Raw genomic sequence first — 17,810 nt, 5'->3', positions numbered from 1 at the left:
CAATAAAACAAACCAAAAAAAAAAAAAAAAGAAGTCAAGACACAAAGGAGAAATAACAATAGAGGGCCACTATCAGATTCCATTGGCCAAGAAGCTCAGGGCTCCAGCACGGGCCTTGAAGGATGGACAGACTTTGAATGGGGGGCGTGGCCTAAACAGGGACGGGGTTGTCGCTGAAACACAAAACACACTGAAAGAGAACATGGGGTTAAAAAAGGCTCTCAGTGATGCAAAGCGGCTTAAAACTGGGGAAGAAAGGGGCAGGTCCACTCCCGGGCTGTTCATTCTGCCTCCCTGTACCGACTTTTCCTCCCTCCACACACCTAGGCTGAGGTCCCAAGCTAGAGCTTGCCCCTCATAAACATGTCCGCACCAAGCCGGCCGCGCCCCTCAACAAGATGGCGACGGCAGCAGCCCCACCTCCCGCTGCCTCGGTGGCCAATGAGGGAGAAGCACGAAGACTTGAGCATGCGCATATAGCGACTTGGTGGGCGCGTCCAGTGATGACTGGGGGATCCCGGCAAGTAACATGACTAAAAAGAAGCGGGAGAATCTGGGCGTCGCTCTAGAGGTGAGGGGAAAAGTGGGGGTTGGGCCACCTCGTTAGTTGCCTTCTCCTGGCCGCGGGATAAGGGATAGGCTGGGCTATAGGTGGGAGGAGGAGCCAAGCGTAGGAAGAGAGGGCGACGCGGTTTGGGGACAGGGACGGGAGGGGTGAGAAGGCCCATGGGGTTCCCGGAGGCGAGGGAGCCCGAGGAGGTGCCGGATGGGCGAACCAGACTCGAGGGCATCTCTAGAGAAGAAGAGACATGGAAGTGAAGGGAAGCCCCAAAGACGGCCTGGCATAGAAGTGAGGGAACTCAAAGCGGGGGACACAGAACAAAAGGGATGGGTACAGAGGTGAGGGAGACCCCAGAGAAATAGGGACCTGTAGAATCTGAGGAGAACTCCCAAAGGGCTAGGACGCAAAGATGAGGGAGCCCATTCTGGTGTATATTATTAATGGTTTAAATATCCTCTAAAAGGGGAAATTTTTCCTCCAGAGTAGGGAAGCTTGTACCTTCAAAATTACTTTGGGAATATGTAAAGAGAATTCTGGAATTGGTGATGTCACTGAATGGCTTAAAAATAATTTGCTGCATATAGAAGGGAAAGAAAACATGCATATTGAGCAACCGCTATGTGCTACTTTCATTGTTAATCCTCACTGCAAGCCTGTGAGGTTTGTACAGAGGAGGAAATTGAGGTTTCAGGTGGAACCCAGGCTGAGATGGTGGAAGTGGTGGAGCCTGGGAATCAAGCACAGGTGGTCTTCCTGGAAATTCATCTTGCTTCCCCTGTTTTCCTTCCCTTAGGGCATCCTCCTGGAGGTTGCAGGAGAGGTACAGGGTCATAGTCTTCTTCAGGCTTACTAGTAAGTTCAGTGATTCTCAAACTTTAGCATGCATAGAGTCACAGGGCTTGTTAAAAATGGAGAGTTGAACTCTTCCCACACCCCGACTAATTCAGTAGGACTTTGATGTGCATTCTTAACAAGGAATCTGCTTTTTTTTTTTTAAGATAGAGTCTCGCTCTGTTGTCCAGGCTGAAGTGCAGTGGCGTGATCTCGGCTCACTGTAACCTCTGCCTTCTGGGTTCAAGCAATTCTCGTGCCTCAGCCTCCCGAGTAGCTGAGATTACAGGCACGTGCCACCATGCCTGGCTAATTTTTGTATTTTTGTAGAGATGGAGTTTCACCATGTTGGCCAGGCTGGTCTTGAACTCCTGACCTCAAGTGATCTGCCCGCCCGCCTTAGCCTCCCAAAGTGCTGGGATTACAGGCATGAGCCACCACACCCGGCCAGAATCTGCATTTTTTTTTTTTTTTTTTTTAACAAGCCACACACACCCCGTGGTGATGCGGGTAGTTTTAGTAGCACCCCTTGAGAAATATTGGCCTACTTGGTAGGAAAAAGGTTGATGGAAATGTGAAGAGGATGGTTTATGAGTGGTGACTGAGATGGCACTGTGTGGCGGGAAGAACACAGACGGACTTTATAACCTGTATTAGGGTACAATAAGCTGCAGTAACAGAGAAACTCCAAAACTCAGTGGCTTCAAGAACAAGAAAGTGAGTTTTTTTCTAACAGACTAGAGCAAAGGGCAGCAGATGTCTGCAAATGGTCAGATAGTAACTATTTTAGAAGAGACATGGTCTCTTCTAAAGAGCCAAATGGTCTGGGTTGCAACTACAGTTGATCCTCATTATTCACGGTTTCCACATTTGCGAATTTCCCTAATGGGTAAAATGTATTTGTAACCCCAAAATCAGTACTCACAGTGCTTTTGTGGCAAATGCAAAGCAGTGGGAAAAAATTTGAGTCGCTCGAGGTCCATGTTCTCAGCTAAAGTTGAACAGGTGATGATGCCCTGCCTTGTTTCAGCTGTCCTACTGTAAACAAGGGTCCTTATTGTGTTCTATTTAGTGCCCTGTTTTTGTTTTTTGTTTTTTTCATTCTCGTGTTTTTTATTGGTGATTTCGCTGTGTTTTGCTTTTGAGACAGAATCTCACTCTTGCCCAGGCTGGAGTGTAGTGGTGCACTCTTGGCTCACTGCAACCTCCACCTCCCGTTCAAGTGTTCACCCCCACCTTCCCCCGACACAGCCTCCCTAGTAGCCAGGATTAGATCACCACCACATCCGGCTAATTTTTGTATTTTTGGTAAAGACGGGGGTCTTGCCATGTCGGCCAGGCTGGTCTTGAACTCCTGACCTTAGGTGATCTGCCCACCTCAGCATCCCAAAGTGCTGGGGTTAGAGGTGTGAGCCACTGCCTGATTTCGCTGTTTAAAGTACCCCCGACCCCCAACCCCAAGCATAGGGCTGAAGTGCTGTCTGGCGTTCCCAAGTCCAAGAAGGCTGTGATATGTTGTAGAAGAAAACAGGTTTCTTAGATAAACTGTTCAGGCATGATGTAACTCATAATGTAACAGCACAATACGTGCTGTTGGTTGTGAGTCCAGTGTTAATGAATCAACAATGTATATTGAATAAGGTCACTTTAAACAGAATCACACATAAAACAAGGTTGCAAAAATGTTGTGTCTATAGGCTTGCAGGAACCTAACCTGGTTCGGTATTTGCTAATTCAATATTAGAGGCAACTTTATAGGACATAGCTACCAGGAATAACAAGAACCAACTGTATTCAGGCTAAGGAGTATGTAAATGCAGGAATATGTAAATGAGTGGGTGTGTCAGTGTTCCACTAAAGCTGTATCTGCAAGAACAGGCATTAGACCATTTGGCCACAGGGCTTAGTTGCCAGCTCCTGGTTTAGAGTACCAGGTCTATGGTGGTTCTGCCAGATTCCCTTCCTCTGTAGCTCCACCATCTCTTGGGATCTTGTCACCTTATCAGTGGAACCAGGGCATACCCCACTGATGTGTCCACTGGCAGAGAAAGAGGAGAATGGAGGAAGCACACCCACTGTCCTGGGCCCAAACTGCCCACTTTCCATTGGCAAGAACTAAAACTCCACCTGACCGCAAGGGACCAGGGAAATGCGATCACCAGTCAGGAGGCCACATAGCCAGCTACTGGTTGCTCACTATGGAAGAAGAGACCAGTGTGTTTTCACAGACAGCCTGTAGTCTCACTCCAGATGGCACCTCACCTCACAGTGTGGTTGTGAGGATTAAATGAGACATTGCGTTAAGTGCCCAGCACGTGCCTGGCACCGGATTGGTAATCAATACACGGTAGCTCCAGCCTTTGTATTTCTTTTGCATCCTTCCACCATGGCTAAGTTAACCTCGTTCTTCGGCCTTCGTTCACTCATCTATAACACGAAGGACTTGAATTTCACCCGGGGTTACCAACTCCTTGACTACGGCCCAAATACAGATCACAGATGTCTTCTGTTTGGCTGACACAGATTTTTAAGTATTTATTTATTTATTTATTTATTTTTTTGAGACAGGGTCTTGCTCTGTTGCCCAGGCTGGAGTGCAATGGCATGATCTCGGCTCACTGCAGCCTCCACCTCCCGGGTTCAAGCAATTATCGTGCCTTAGCCTCCCGAGAAGCTGAGACTACAGGCGTGCACCACCACGCCCAGCTAAGTTTTGTATCTTTAGTAGAGACGGGGTTTCACCATGTTGGTCAGGCTGGTCTCGAACTCCTGACCTCAAGTGATCCACCCGCCTTAGCCTCCCAAAGTGCTGGGATTACAGGTATGAGCCACCACACTCGGCCGGATTTTTACGTTTTTAAACTTGGGGCATGTATTTTCCAAGTGCCTTATACTGGGGCAGATTCCATTGTTTTACCTTCTCCATGCCACTGTAGATATTTATATTTGCTATCTTGGTCCCTAAGTTTACTTTTTGCTTGGATATTCGAAGATTTGACATCTGTAACCGTGTGCCTTGGAAAAAGCCTGACATCTGGCTGGCTGTCTCCCCACCTTGCTTCTCAGTTGCCCCCAGTGGGTCTGAGTATTGAATGTGCACTGATGCTCAGTAGCAGTAGATATTGTCCTCTTATTAAAAGTCGTGTGCTCAGAGCCAATGAAGTGGTGATTTAATCAAAAATGTTTGTTAATCTGACAAGTGCAATAAAACCCCCACAAGTGAGTGAGCTCAGCACCTGCAAACAGTCTCCACTTGTAATGGAGCAATTACCAAGCAGGCAGCACTCACCCCTAGGGCTGGCTCGGGCCAGCTGTATAAGCAGTCACCTCTTAGGACAACCAGGGCACCCTCTAGCCTCCCCCTCAAAGTGGTTCCTTTTGAGGTCTTTTTATCCAATTCATTTGCCACCATATGAGATCTCAGAGTTGGAAAAAACTGTGAGTTTTAGCTTCTGAGATTTCATTCTTAATAAGAAAAGAAAATTATAGTTCAAATGAGAAATCACCCACCCAGTACTGATTTTAATGTTGTGTGGGAGGAAGGAAAGGTTGAATTTCAGTCTAAACTGATAGGAGAATTTTGACTGATGTAAAACCTGTCTGTGTTTTCGGATCTCTGATAGTAATGAGCTGTTCCTTGGTCATTGCACTTTTCTTTTGTAGCTGGACTGTTCAAACTGGTGTCTTTAGATGTTTCAGTGACCAGTTGGTCTTCAGTTAACAGATGTGTGGTGTCTTAGCCGGTATCCTAAAGTGGATAACTTGGTTGGATCTGACCCCTAGTACAGAAAGTTTATCAGTTTGGAAAGCTTTTGGCTACAAGTTACGGAAAACTGACCTCAATGACTTAAGCAAATGGGAGTAGACTTTTCCTCTTATAGAAATTTGTAGGGGCCGGGCGCAGCGGCTCATGCCTGTAATCCCAGCATTTTGGGAGGCTGAGGCAGGTGGATCATTTGAGGTCAGGAGTTCAAGACCAGCCTGACCAACATGGTGAAACACCATCTCTACTAAAAATACAAAAATCAGCTGGGAGTGGTGGTACACGCCTGTAATCCCAGCTACTCGGGAGGCTAAGGCAGGAGAATTGCTTGAACCTGGGAGGTGGAGGTTGCAGTGAGCCGAGATCGCGCCATTGCACTCTAGCCTGGGCAACAAGAGCGAAACTTCGTCTCGGAAAAAAAAAAAAAAAAGAGGGCAGGATCACTGACCATGAGAAGTGGTAGGCTGAGGGGAGAGAATGGCCTAGGCCAGAAGAGCACCGGAAGGCTTGACGCTTGTGGTTATTTGTATGGTGCCAGCCACTGCAGTAGCCTCCGTGGGGCAGGGCGGGCAGAAGCACCAAGTGTGGCTGAAGACGGTCTCCGCTCTGGAGCAGGCTGTGCACAGGGCTCAGGGGAACCTCCCACTTTCCTGAGACAAGGGCTAGGAGCAGGTGAGTGGACTGTCAATAAATATTTGCTGAACTGGCTCGATTGGCAGGAGGAGGCATTGAACCTTCCATCCTGACGTCTGGGCCCAGTTGAGTGGGTGGGTGGTCAGAGGTGAGGAGGTCACGGTAAAGCAGGCGGTTAGACGCCACCTTGCTGGGAACCCTGAACCCCAAGCCAGGGGCTGGGAGAAAGGCTCACAGCGTGCAGAGGACTGTTCAGGGGCCGCTGACCATTAAATGAGCCTCACCTGCTGCCAGGCGAGAGCGACAGGTCGCCATTGGGCAGGTGATTTCTCGCGGCTGCCTGCGTCTGGCTCTGCGCCACTTGACGGGGGTCAGGAGACTAAAACCTCATTACCTAGCGCGGCTGGGTGGCGGCGTGTGTGGAGTGGCTGTCTGCCAGCATCTTAATTAATGAATTCATAAGGCTCGGGGTGGATGCCAGTTCTTGAAAACTGCGTTGAGCCTTTCAGTGATGAAGAAGCTTTTGCTAATTTATCAAAAAGTAGATACGGGGGGAAAGAAGAGAAAACAAACCCCACACCACCTTCCGGCCCAGGGACAGCTGATGTCTTCCGGCGCGGACTGACTCGGGCGCTACTTGCAGGGCTGGCTCGGCCTCCGTCTCCGCGCGGGAAGGCGTTGGGACTCGCGTGGGCTGCAGCGGCCCCTTCGCCTTTCCGACCTGGCATGGGGGTGTGTCCAGGCAAGCGACAAGCCCCTAGGCTCTCCCTGCTCTTCCTGAAAATTGTTCATTGATTAAAAACTGGGAAGGTCTGCCGTCTTCAGCTGCACAACCTGCGAGAGAAATCCTCACAGGGCCTGTTGATGTGGGAAGCCATATGCGGAGGTTTTTCTGCCTCCACAGAAAAACATCCCCTAAACGATGTGGGGATAATGGGCCCTTTGGGGTTTGAGGCTGGTCACCTGGAAAATTGAGGCCTAAGAACCCCGTGTGACTTGCTGTGGAGCCTGAAGGCCCCAGATGGAAAGCCCCTGCACTCCTGCCAGAGACCATCTGGGCAGGCACTTGGCGGCTTTACCCATTATAATAAATGTCCTGGGGTCTCCTGACGTGTGAAAATGAGTGGATTTTCAAAAATCCAGTTCCCAGGCTGCTGGGGCTGCAGATGACACCACTCTCCAGGCTGTGAATTAGCAAGTGAAAGGGAAGGCTTCGGTACTGCTGGGGAAAGAAGGGTTTATCAGGCCCAAATAGCCCACCTTTTTCCTTCTCCAAACTGGGTCTGTTTTGTGTGAATTTTGGAGGATGCTTTGACAGTCGAGGTGATCTGGGGCAAGATGCCTGGGATGTTTGTGAAGCTCATTGAGTCGGCCCAGTGTAAGGGCAGACGCTGGGCTCCTGTCTCCTCTGTCTCAGCAAACAAATTTCAATCAAGGCTTTCCCTCACAGAGAGTATCTGTTATGTAGACAGAAACTGAGGAGAGCCTTGTACAAGATTATTCCGAGTAGAGAATCTGTTGAAGCCAGATCAGCAAGCTTAGATGGGCTTCAGCTGGGATGTGGAATGACTGTTCTGCAGAACTCTTCTTTGTCCTGAATGTTTTCATGAGGGATTTTGGAGAAAGAGCTTGAAGTGGTGGAAAGAGCATAAGCCCTGAAGCAGAAAAACCCAGATTCAGGCTTCAATTCTGCCCCTTCCCAGTTACACGACCTTGGGCAAGGTGCTGAAAACCTCTGCACGGGAGCTTGCACCTCTGTAAGATGCAGATGGGCCCTTCCTTGCAGGGCAGTTGCAGACACAGGAAGCTGCCCACAACCTGCCCAGCTCCAGGGGTAAGGTGTGAAGGTTGTGCCCAGGAGCTAGGAGTCCCTCAGAGCTGATGAGCGCTGCCTTCTCCATGTGGCATGGTGGTTAAGGGCACCTGGCTGCCTAGCTCCCGGACTTAGTGCCTGTGTGACCCTGGACAGTTACCTATGTCTGAGTTCCCTCATCTGTCAAACGTGGATGCTGATAATACCGCCCACCTCACAGAGTTCTTGCAAGCATTATGCGAGTTAATCGGTGTAAAGCGTGTAGGTCAGTGCCTGGCACACAGCACAGACTACAGAAGTGTTGCTGCTGCTGTCACTGTTGTGGTTCCATTTTGCTGGGACTTTTGGTTTCCAGAGGCTGCTTACACTCATGCTGTCATGCAGACACTGGAGACTCCGTGACTTGGCTCGGCTCAGCTACCCTGGCACCACGCTCTTTATTGGAAGGTCTCAGTACCCAGTAAGGACCTGGCCAGCCAGGTGCAGGGTATGCCCCATGATCACTGCCTGACCCTGTAGCAAACCTGTCACTCGCTGGCCAGAAGCTCCCAAGAGTAAAGCTGGAGAGACAGCAAACAACGTCCTAAATCAGAAAGCAGAGTGGCCTGTGTGGCCCAGCGCCAGGCCCCGGGGGTGCCTTCTGCCCTTTCCCAGAAAAAGGTCTGGCCCTAGACAGTAGCTCATTAGGGAGTGGGCAGAGAGCCGCCTCCCTGGCTGTCTAGATGCTCTGTGGGCGCACCATTCAGTAGGAGAATGCAGTGGCATTCGAGCCTGTGGCTCGAACTGTCTCGTGCTTGTTGGCAGAAGAAAAGCTGCATATGAGGCCCCCAACAGCAGCTAGCCCTGGAACTGGCACCCCATCAGCTGACCTGGCCAGGATGCTGGGGCAGTTATCTGTGCGTGAGCTGGCATGAAATTCCCTGCCCCCAGTGAGGCCTCCGTGGGGCTCTGATTCTGAGAGGGCCTACACTCCTGAAAAGATGCCTCGCGGGGATTTCAGACGAATTTTACAGTTTCTCTTAACACAGTGGTTTTATGGCATATAGGACCCCAGGGAGACTTCCTTAAAGCTCCCAGAATAAGGTGATATTCCCCAAGTCAGGCTGCAGAGGAGAGTTTGCTTATCTGCCTGGGGGCTGCTGAACTCCAGGCCCAGGTGCTTGGAGCTGCATCTGTCCGACGGGCTCTCAGGGAGGCTGCAGGAAGAGTCCCTGCCCCTGCTGCTGGGCATGAAGAAGCCCTTTCTGCTCTTGGCACCTGCCAGCAGGATTGATGGCCCTTGTCTAGGGCCTTGTCCCCAGCACCCCTCAGGCCTACAACACAGCCTCTGCAGCCTTGACTGCTGGGCTGACTTTAGATCTTCTTATTCTTCTGCACAGAACATCCCCTCTGTGGAGGGCCTTTGGTCTCATGGGTCTCCTCACTGAGCTCACTCCTCCACCCAGCAGGCCTCAATTCCCTGCCCCAGGCTCTGATACTGAGAAGCAGCAGTTCTCATACTAACTTAGGCAGCATCACTACGGGGCTTTTCTGTTAAAAGAACGGACTTGCTGGGTCCCAGTCCCCAAGGCCTCCCCTGGGGCCTTTCCCACCTGTCTACCTGAGGGATGCTCCTTCTCCATTCCCTGCCTCATATGCCTCTTTTTCCTTCCTCCTCCCTTCTTCCTTTGTGCTCTGTGTCTCCCCTGCCTAGGCAGACTCCCCAGCCATCCCCCCAGGCAGTTTTTAGCCACTGCTGGTCTCTGGGTAAAGAACAGATTTTCCCCCAGGACACCCTTCACACTCGCCAACCTGTTCCTTGGGCCCCTGGACCGCTCACACAGGGCTTCACACAGCGCCTCCCAAGGGCTCAGGCTGGGCCAGATGCCAGGAAGCACAGTGTGCTGGCTCACAGTGGGTTCATACCACCGCCTCTCTTACTTCCTGGGGTCCCCAGAGCCCCTGCAGATAGCAGCCCTGTGCCCCCTGCTGACTCATCTTAGTGACTGGGACACAGTGCTCTTTTTCCCTATGTAAAAATTGACCTTGGTTTTCTGAGTGTAAATACAATGCACGGGTGGTTCTTAATGTTATTGTACAGCAGGGGGCACCTGCTCTCTGCCCCCACACTGTGCCTGACTGAGTGCCGTCTAGGTCTCTGCCTTGGCTGTTTCTCTACTTTGCCGGTCACAGTCACAGCCAGAAGTGCTGCCCCGATAGCTCCAGGCAAGTCCTGGCCCCTGAGCCAGCCATGCCTCTTCCTGCCAGCTGGCCCTACTATGCAGCCTGTCGGGCAGGAGTCCTGGGAGCCCCCGTGGCCTTCAGAGTATAACTTTCCCCTCCTACTGGGCTTGGTCGGATCCCTTCCATGGGGCCTCTTTAGGCTGCCTAGAACCATGGTGTGAGTGAGCCCTGGCTCTGGCTGCTGGGCCTCACCTGCTGTTCCACATTTCCTCAGATGCCCACTGATGCCCAGACCGCCCCGAGGCTGTTCCACCTTGGACATGGCTCCAGGCCTCTCAGGCTAGGATTCTACCAAGTGCCACATCTGCAACCTGGCCCTGGCTCCAGAGGCCCACCCCAGCTTTGTCCCAGGGCAGGATTGCAAAGTTCCCACCGTGCCATGTCTGGAGTAAGCGGAGCGAGCTGGCCTGTGGCCTGTTGTTGTTCTGACATCTATCCTGGGGGCCCTCCCTGCTGAACCTCTTCATGGACTGGGAATGGGCACATCCAAGCTAGAGGGGCCCTCCTCCCTGTGCTGCCAGTCAGCAACTCATGGAGATTCCTCTCCACCTCACACCCGTGCTTTTTTTTTTTTTTTTTTAGATAGAGTCTCACTCTGTCACCCAGGCTGGAGTGCAGTGGTGCCATCTCGGCTCACTGCAGCCTCCACCCCCTGGGTTCAAGCAGTTCTCCTGCCTCAGCCTCCTGAGTAGCTGGGACTACAGGCGTGCGCCACCACGCCCGGCTAATTTTTGTATTTTTAGTAGAGACAGAGTTCAACCATGTTGGCCAGGATGGTCTGGATCTCCTGACCTTGTGATCCGCCCAAAGTGCTGGAATTACAGGCATGAGCCACTGCGCCCAGCCACACCCCTGCTTCTGTCACCTTCTCTTACTCTTGCCATGGACTAAACCAGGTTTTCTTTTATTCTCCAAAGATCCAGTGCAAACCACTCTCTGATAATAAAGGTAGCAAACACTTACTGAACTCTGACCTTGTAAAGCATGTTCTGGGCATCTTACCTGTATGGCTCCATGTCATCCTCACAAAACTCTTTGAAATATGAAATGTGGTTATCTTTGTTTTACACGTGAGTCAACTGAGCACAGAACTAAGGGAGTTGCCCGGTGATACCACAAGTGAGTGACAGAGCCAGGGGCACTGATTATAGCCCATGCTCCTTACCACTCGCTTACCTGGAACCACCATTCCAGGCTTCTGGGCACTTGAGCTCCCAACTGTTTGCCCAGTTCTGGCCCTTACACTTCTAGAATCTTCTTGACATTTGTCTTCTTATCTGGTCCTAATCCCCACGTCTTCTCTCCTGGTCCTGGCTATCTTGTCCTGCGTTGCCTTTAGCCTGGCGGTGGCAGGGACAGAGCTAACCAAAGACTGCACATTTGCCTTGGGTCGTCTGCAAAGTGCATAATCCGGGTGCATGTAGTTGAGAGCTGGCTGAAAATTCAAGTCGAGACTTCCTTTAAGACCTACTTTCTGGGTCCTCTCCCACCTTTCAGGCCCATCCTGCTGTGTCAGCTCTGCTCTGTAGCCACCACTCCTGACCCCAGCCACAACTAAAAGAGGCATCTGGACCTACCTTCCCTCCCTGCCTCTGCAGCCAGGTCCCCCAGAGTCTCTCCACTCATGTTGACAGCTGGCTCCTGCTTCAGCAAATGCTGCAGGGTGTTTGTTTGATTGTCAGCTTCCCGAACCAGGCCCAGTGCTGGGGACCCCGCAGGGTCACCTTCTGAGGATGGGTTTGTGGCCTCTGAAGAGCCTCTTTGACAGTCTTAGCCTCCCCTCACTCAGCCCACATCAAGCAGCTGGGTTATAAAGAAGGGGAACTTGCTATTTAGAAGGGAATCAGCAAGAGCTGTCAGCAGGACATAAATATTCATAGAAGGAGGTTAGAACTTGAGTCCCTAAAACCTTGATTTGTGTTCGACCGTTTAAGCCTCATTAAAAAGTGGCAAATGAAAGTGGGAATATTCAGTGGAACTGCAGATAAATTGGGCTTGTTCAGATAAAGGCCCCCGACTGCCAGCTCCGCAGGCTTTGCCCAGAGCATGATAGCAGATTGGCTTGGCCACTTGTGGTTTGCCAACCTCAATTTTAAGATTTTGCTTAGCATGAGTTCCTGGCCTTGCTCTGGGGGCAATTACCACTTGTTTGGGCACTTGGTAGCCTTCCAGAGGTGTTCAGGGATGGAAATCCCCAACCTGCTCCCTCCCCAGAATGACATGGAAAACCAAGGCCTGGCTCAAGGACTGTAAGGAGAAATCTCACCTAGGACTAAGACTTGCACTGGGCAATCTGCAAAGCGTATAATTTATGTGCATGTCTAGTTGCTTCTCCTCCTCCTAGCTTTTTCTAGCTTCTGTGGACATGAGGAAGGGAGGATTTCAGACTCCAGTTGCTACATGAGACCTAAACTGTCTGTCCTAGCCCCTCAGTCCCACCCAAGCTCAACTCCACTCATTGTGGCTAAAAATACAAAGACTGCAGCAGGCTAGGCCTTGTGGTGGGCACAAAGAGGAGACAGATGGTCACTCTTCCTTCTAGGACAGGAGCTTTAGACTTGGGCCTCTGCCGGGATCAGGCAGGTCACATATATAAGTGGAATGGGCCAATCTGTGGGCTAGACCTGATCTACGGGCTGCCAGTTGGCACCATCTAGAGACCCCTAGAGTTTGGGAAGATAACGTTTAGACACAAACAGAAGGGCAACAAAGAATATACTCAGCCTCATGAAGGAAGGACTGGTTAATTTCCCAGGAGAAGGAGGGTGGAATGTACCCCGTCCCCTGCCCCCCAACCCCCACCCCCCTGCCACAGCCAAGGGCAGCAGGGAAGCCTGGTGGAGGAGATAGAGCATCAAGAATTAAGCTTTATTTGTGCTCTTGAGTGGAATCTGAGTCTCAGGGTACTGAGGGGCTGGGCTGTGTGCTGGGGGTGCTGCTATAAAGGGGAGGCCACATGGTGGCCTGAGGCACTGGCATGGGGCTGCCGCTCTTCCCTGAGTCTGGCTTCCCAGTGTTCACTTCCCTGCTGCACAGGTTCTAGGTAGGCCTTTGGCCTCCCCAGGGACAGCCCCATCTCCTGGCTGGGTCTGTTTCCCAGGACAGCCCTCCTTTTGGGTGCCCATTAGCAGAGAAACGACACAGTTAACCAGGCAATTAACTCAAGGGTCTGTGGTCGCTTTCCCCCACAGGGCCCTGCTTATAGGGCTGGAGGTGGCAATGGTGGGGCTGCAGGGCAGGGGGTGGATGGTGTGTCAATGCCAGGCTTCCCTCGGGAAGAAGGAAAAGTGGCTGACATGGAAGTGGCTGAGATGGGTGTTGGCCAGGGAGAGAGGCAGAAGGTCCAGAGACTTGGAATGCGACTCTCCTGACACCCAGCCCCAGAATGCCTGCTACCCTCTAACCAGCCATTGTGGGAGGCAGGGATCTTACCTGCAGTTATTGATTACTAACCCTGCAGGGGCTAACTCCAGAAGCGAATGGGGCAGAGAACTGGCTGAGACTGATAAGGAGAGGGGTGCCCCACCCTGACTTCTCAGAAAGTCATTCCATTTGGGGGACCCCCATTCTTCCATTCGTGAAATAGAGGTCTTATTTGCCATGTCTCCTAGGGAAGTGGTGAGAATGAGTGAAGTCAGAGATGGGAAATGGAGCATTATGGGGCTCCGAGGCACTATTCAGTCAGCTGCTGGGAGGGTTGCAGAGCCCCCTGAACCCTTCCACCCACTGACACCCAGGCTCGCCCCAGCCAGAGAGGTGGCCAGCTAAACACCTGGAGACTAAGTCAGACACAGGGAGATGGACTTTCAATGCCAAATGCATGGTACCAGGACCCAAGTTTGGACAACCCAGTCCAGTATGTTATTAAACATTTCTCCACAACTCAAGTATTTCCCCAAGAACACTTCTCTGAAACTCTAATCAAACAAATGGAAAAAACAGATACCTTAACTATTTTGCTACCTTGATGGTAGGTAAAGTTTTTGCTTAAGAACCAAGTCAGAAAGGAAGAAAGGTGTTTTTGAGCATTTTTCTCAGTAATTTTTGCTTCTCACAGAAAAATGTATATTTTTACAACTTGGACTACTAAGTTATTAAGATGAAGTATGTCAATGAGAAAAACACCTTTGTGTTGCCCCTAGATGTCTAATCACCCGGCCCCACATGTGTGGAGTGTTTGGAAGCCAGTTTCTTCACAGCATCTCCGCCACTCTAGGATACACCCGTGGGGCAGGTGCGTGCGGTGTTCAGGGTTCTGGTTGCTCCTGTTGTGCGCCCAACTGGGGCATCGTGCTGGGGAGACAACAGACCAAGGGGCTGCTCCTCTCTACCCCCAACCTGTGCTTGGCCCAGAGGGCTGGGACAGCTGTGAGACCCTGGGCAACACCCACTACTGTTTCCAGTGTGGCTCAGGCCACTGTCCTATGCAGTTCAGAGCTGAACCATGTGGAGGCAGAGGACAGCAAAACAAAGACACTCCAGGGAAGATAGGCCTGGGTGCCCTGCCCTGCCAAAACGAATGAGGGGGAACACCTGTCCAAGAAGACTCCCGGAGGCCCTGCTTCCCAGTCCCAGTGTTTTGAGAGCTAGAAGCCTCGGCAGCCCACCTCTCTGTGGCCTTTGTTTCAGATCGATGGGCTAGAGGAGAAGCTGTCCCAGTGTCGGAGAGACCTGGAGGCCGTGAACTCCAGGCTCCACAGCTGGGAGCTGAGCCCAGAGGCCAGGTAATGCTCCTGCCCAGCCACCCCACCCTTCCCCATCGGGCCCCCACCCCCTGTATCTATCCTGGGTCCCCAAAGTAGGCCTGAGGCAGAGGGTTTGGGTCCTTGACATCTTAGCTTCAATGCACCCCCACCACCGAACAAGACCCGAGCCCTGCCAACTGGCATGCCAGCTGCCCCTCAGGTGGGGAAAAGGAAAAGGGTTTGGTCCATGAAACTCCTTCCCCCTCACAGGAGGTCCCTGGAGAAGGAGAAAAACAGCCTAATGAACAAAGCCTCCAACTATGGTAAGAAAGTTCCTTTCAGTTACCAACCCCGGCCTCCAGTCCCCAGAGCCAGGAAGAGTCAGACGCCCAAGGGGCCTGACAAGGCAGCAGGGAGCAAGGGGGTTCTTTGGGAGGGAACCAGCCCCCAGAGGCTGCAGACACCCCTGCTAGGCTCAGCAGCCTGCGGGAGAGCGGGTTCGTTGCTTTGTTCTAAGGGAGGATGAGACGGCCTGTGGGTCTGTCTGCTCTTTGGGATGAAGGGCTGTGGCCGTGGCCAGGTCTAGGAGACACTCATTCACCTAGACATCGGAAGTCTGCTCTCCCCACGCCCCAGCCCAGCCCAGCCCAGCCCACCCCACCACACCCTCCCAGGAAAACCATGCGGTGGAAGTGAGGGGTAAAGGAAGCCGAACCTCCCACTTGGGTACAGCAAGGGCTCCTGTGGGTGGAGCGATGCCGCCACCTTCTGGGCACTGGGGGCAGAGGCAGGTAGAGGCCAGGCCCAGCGGGGCGCCAGAGGGTGGCTGGCAGGCTGGTGGGCTCCCTGCTAAAGGCTGGGGAGGACCACGGTCTACAGATGCTCCTCAGACTCGTCGGTTCTGTTCTCCCCTGGGGGACCAGGCCTGGCCAAGAATCAGCCCCAGGAAGGCTCTAATGGCAGGGAGTCCCGCAGAAGCGCTGGTCTGATGAATGCCGTAGGCACAGTGCACACCTACCAGCCCTGCCTGGAGTTCAGCATGTCTGGGCCAGTGCACCCTGGGCCCTGGACTCAGTCTGGCCTGCCCAGAGCAGCTCTGCAGGTGTCTCCTCCCACTTCCCAGCACAGACAGGGATGGGACATTAGTTTCCCTTCAAGTTTAGCGGTTTTCACACAAAACCACACCACCACTCAATTTAGCCCTCACAGAGTACCCCCTACCTGCGTGTCACCTGGAGGGGATACTTTGATACAAGTGTGGCCATAGAGCAGCAGGACTGATTTCCTCTAGAATCAAGACCAGCTGCCTCATGGACACAAACTGCATCTTAGCATCCCTAGATTCTGCTCAACCAGGCCACCCAGGACAGGGCAGGGACTCAGGAAACACGCGGCCCTACCTGGCACCTCCTCCACTGTCAGGCCCAAGGAGGCCCCAGGTGCCCTCAGTTTCTGGTTGGCGGATGAGATGCCTGGAAGGATGAGCACCACACAGCCAACCCCATGACAGGCAAGCAGACTCACCTGGCGATGTCACACCACCTCCTAGCTTGGCTTTCAGGTGTGGCATTTTTGGTGACTCCTCACCCACCTCACCCTCAACCTCAACCACATTTAAAGAGCAATAGTTGAGCAGCACTGGGCACTGGGACTTTATCAGGCTGGTTCTGTAGCCAAAAGGGTGTCAGGATTTGGGCAGATTAAGAAGGGCAGGATCATTTTTATGGGTAAGGAGGTGGCTGGAAGGGTGCGTCTCTGCCCTCAGCAGTTTGTACCCACTCGTTGGAGAGGCAGAGCAGAACAACAGACGGGCCTAAACTGCCTGTCCTATCCCTATCACCCTCTTTCCTCCCAGAGAAGGAACTGAAGTTTCTTCGGCAAGAGAACCGGAAGAACATGCTGCTGTCTGTGGCCATCTTTTTCCTCCTGACACTCGTCTATGCCTACTGGACCATGTGAGCCTGGCACTTCCCCACAACCAGCACAGGCTTCCACTTGGCCCCTTGGTCAGGACCAAGCAGGCACTTCAAGCCTCAACAGGACCAAGGTGCTGGGGTGTTCCTCTCCCAACCTAGTGTTCAAGCATGGCTTCCTGGCGGCCCAGGCCTTGCCTCCCTGGCCTGTTGGGGGGTTCCGGGTCTCCAGAAGGACATGGTGCTGGCCCTTCCCTTAGCCCAAGGGAGAGGCAATAAAGAACACAAAGCTCTTCCCGTCTGCTGAGTAAATGTCATGGTCTGACTAGCGAAGGGTGGGGGGCGGGGGCAGGAAGGGGCAGCAGCAGCAGGGGCGGCACTCAGGAGTCAAGGAAGAAGAGATGTTCAAGGGAAAGCTCTGGATTACAATTCAGAATAGAGGAGAAGGCCCCCAGCTCGACTGGGAAGTAAGGAGACAGTGGGAAGCACTTTCCAAGCCAAATAGTAGGAGTTACTTCCAGGGCTCGGGCACTGCTGGGGTTGAGCAGCAGATATTGTGCCACCTGTCCATCCCCCAACCACACACTGTCATGCCCTCCAGTCAGTGCCATTGCTTGTAATTATGGCAGAAAAAATGCAGTCTGTGCATCGAAGGGCGGCTTGGGGACTTGAAGTGGTCATGTGGCGATCCCAGGGGAGTGCGGAGTTAATCCATCTTCGACAGGCAGGCAAGGCTGGGGAGGCTGCTGAGTGGACAGGAAGAGTCATGGTAATGACCAGTCAGACTTACGGTGACAGTGGCCAGTAAATCAGGTAGGGTTTGTAGTGAGAAGTAGGGGTGGGGCTGATCAGAGAGGGAGTTGTGGCAGGAGCAGCAAACTCAGATATCCCCCTTACCCTTCCACCCCCCAACTCTAACTCCTAGCTTAGGAATAAGGAGGGGAGCAGGTGGGAGGCTACAGCAAGGCAGAACAGAGGAAGGGCGTGGATGGCTGAGATGAAACCAATTAAGTAGGAAAAACAAGGGATGGAGTTGCCCAGGGAGCTAAGGCCATACACGAAGGACTCTTGGGGCCAAAGTGAGGAAGTCCAGCAAAGTGAAGGCGGACTTTGGGGGGCAACCAGCACCAGGGTGATGACTAACTAGTGGAGAAACCAGCCAGGAACAGAGAGGGAGGTGCCTGCAGCATCTGCATCCCCCGTCCCCAAACACAGCCCCATGCAAGCAGAACCAGCCCTCCTTGGAGGGGAGGCAGGCTAGGGTCATTGAAACCATCTCTCCCTCCCTCTTTCCCCCAAGTCTAGTGACACTAATTGGTCTGACGCCTCTGTTATTTTAGTCACACAGACTGATCCTGGATTGTCACAGTGCCACCATGGAGTGAGC

General features: G+C 52.5%; 2 protein-coding genes across 3 annotated transcripts in view; one reads left to right on the top strand and one right to left on the bottom strand.

Moving 5' to 3' along the window:
• The first annotated feature begins 395 nt into the window (after positions 1-395).
• Positions 396-16,724, top strand: CCDC167 (coiled-coil domain containing 167). Of its 2 annotated transcripts, XM_002816833.3 has the most exons (4): positions 452-571; positions 14,455-14,549; positions 14,781-14,833; positions 16,366-16,724. In XM_002816833.3, exons 1-4 carry the CDS (start codon positions 530-532, stop codon positions 16,467-16,469), a joined length of 294 nt encoding a protein of 97 aa, XP_002816879.2. In that variant the 5' UTR covers positions 452-529; the 3' UTR covers positions 16,470-16,724. The 2 variants fall into 2 exon arrangements, with proteins under 2 accessions (XP_063580834.1, XP_002816879.2); XM_063724764.1 differs by lacking the exons at positions 14,455-14,549; positions 14,781-14,833; positions 16,366-16,724 and adding exons at positions 1,356-1,414; positions 5,695-6,899 and having other exon boundaries at positions 396-571.
• CMTR1 (cap methyltransferase 1) overlaps positions 16,443-17,810 on the bottom strand; it is a 50,080-nt gene continuing 48,712 nt past the window's right edge. Inside the window, exon 24 of the mRNA XM_009241826.4 lies at positions 16,443-17,169. Coding sequence (XP_009240101.1) covers positions 17,130-17,169 — 40 coding nt within the window. The 3' untranslated portion in view covers positions 16,443-17,129. The remainder of the gene's footprint in view (positions 17,170-17,810) is intronic.

Source organism: Pongo abelii, chromosome 5, assembly GCF_028885655.2.
Source record: "Pongo abelii isolate AG06213 chromosome 5, NHGRI_mPonAbe1-v2.0_pri, whole genome shotgun sequence".
NCBI lineage: Eukaryota > Metazoa > Chordata > Mammalia > Primates > Hominidae > Pongo > Pongo abelii.
Note: the sequence above shows the minus strand (reverse complement) of the source record. Positions and strands in the feature narration are given on the sequence as shown.

Coding starts and splice junctions, on each gene's coding strand:
- CCDC167 (XM_063724764.1), top strand. CDS start 530: ATGACTAAAAAGAAGCGGGAGAATCTGGGCGTCGCTCTAGAG. Junction 572..1,355: donor ATCTGGGCGTCGCTCTAGAG/GTGAGGGGAAAA, acceptor TCCTTCCCTTAG/GGCATCCTCCTGGAGGTTGC. Junction 1,415..5,694: donor AGTCTTCTTCAGGCTTACTA/GTAAGTTCAGTG, acceptor GTATGGTGCCAG/CCACTGCAGTAGCCTCCGTG.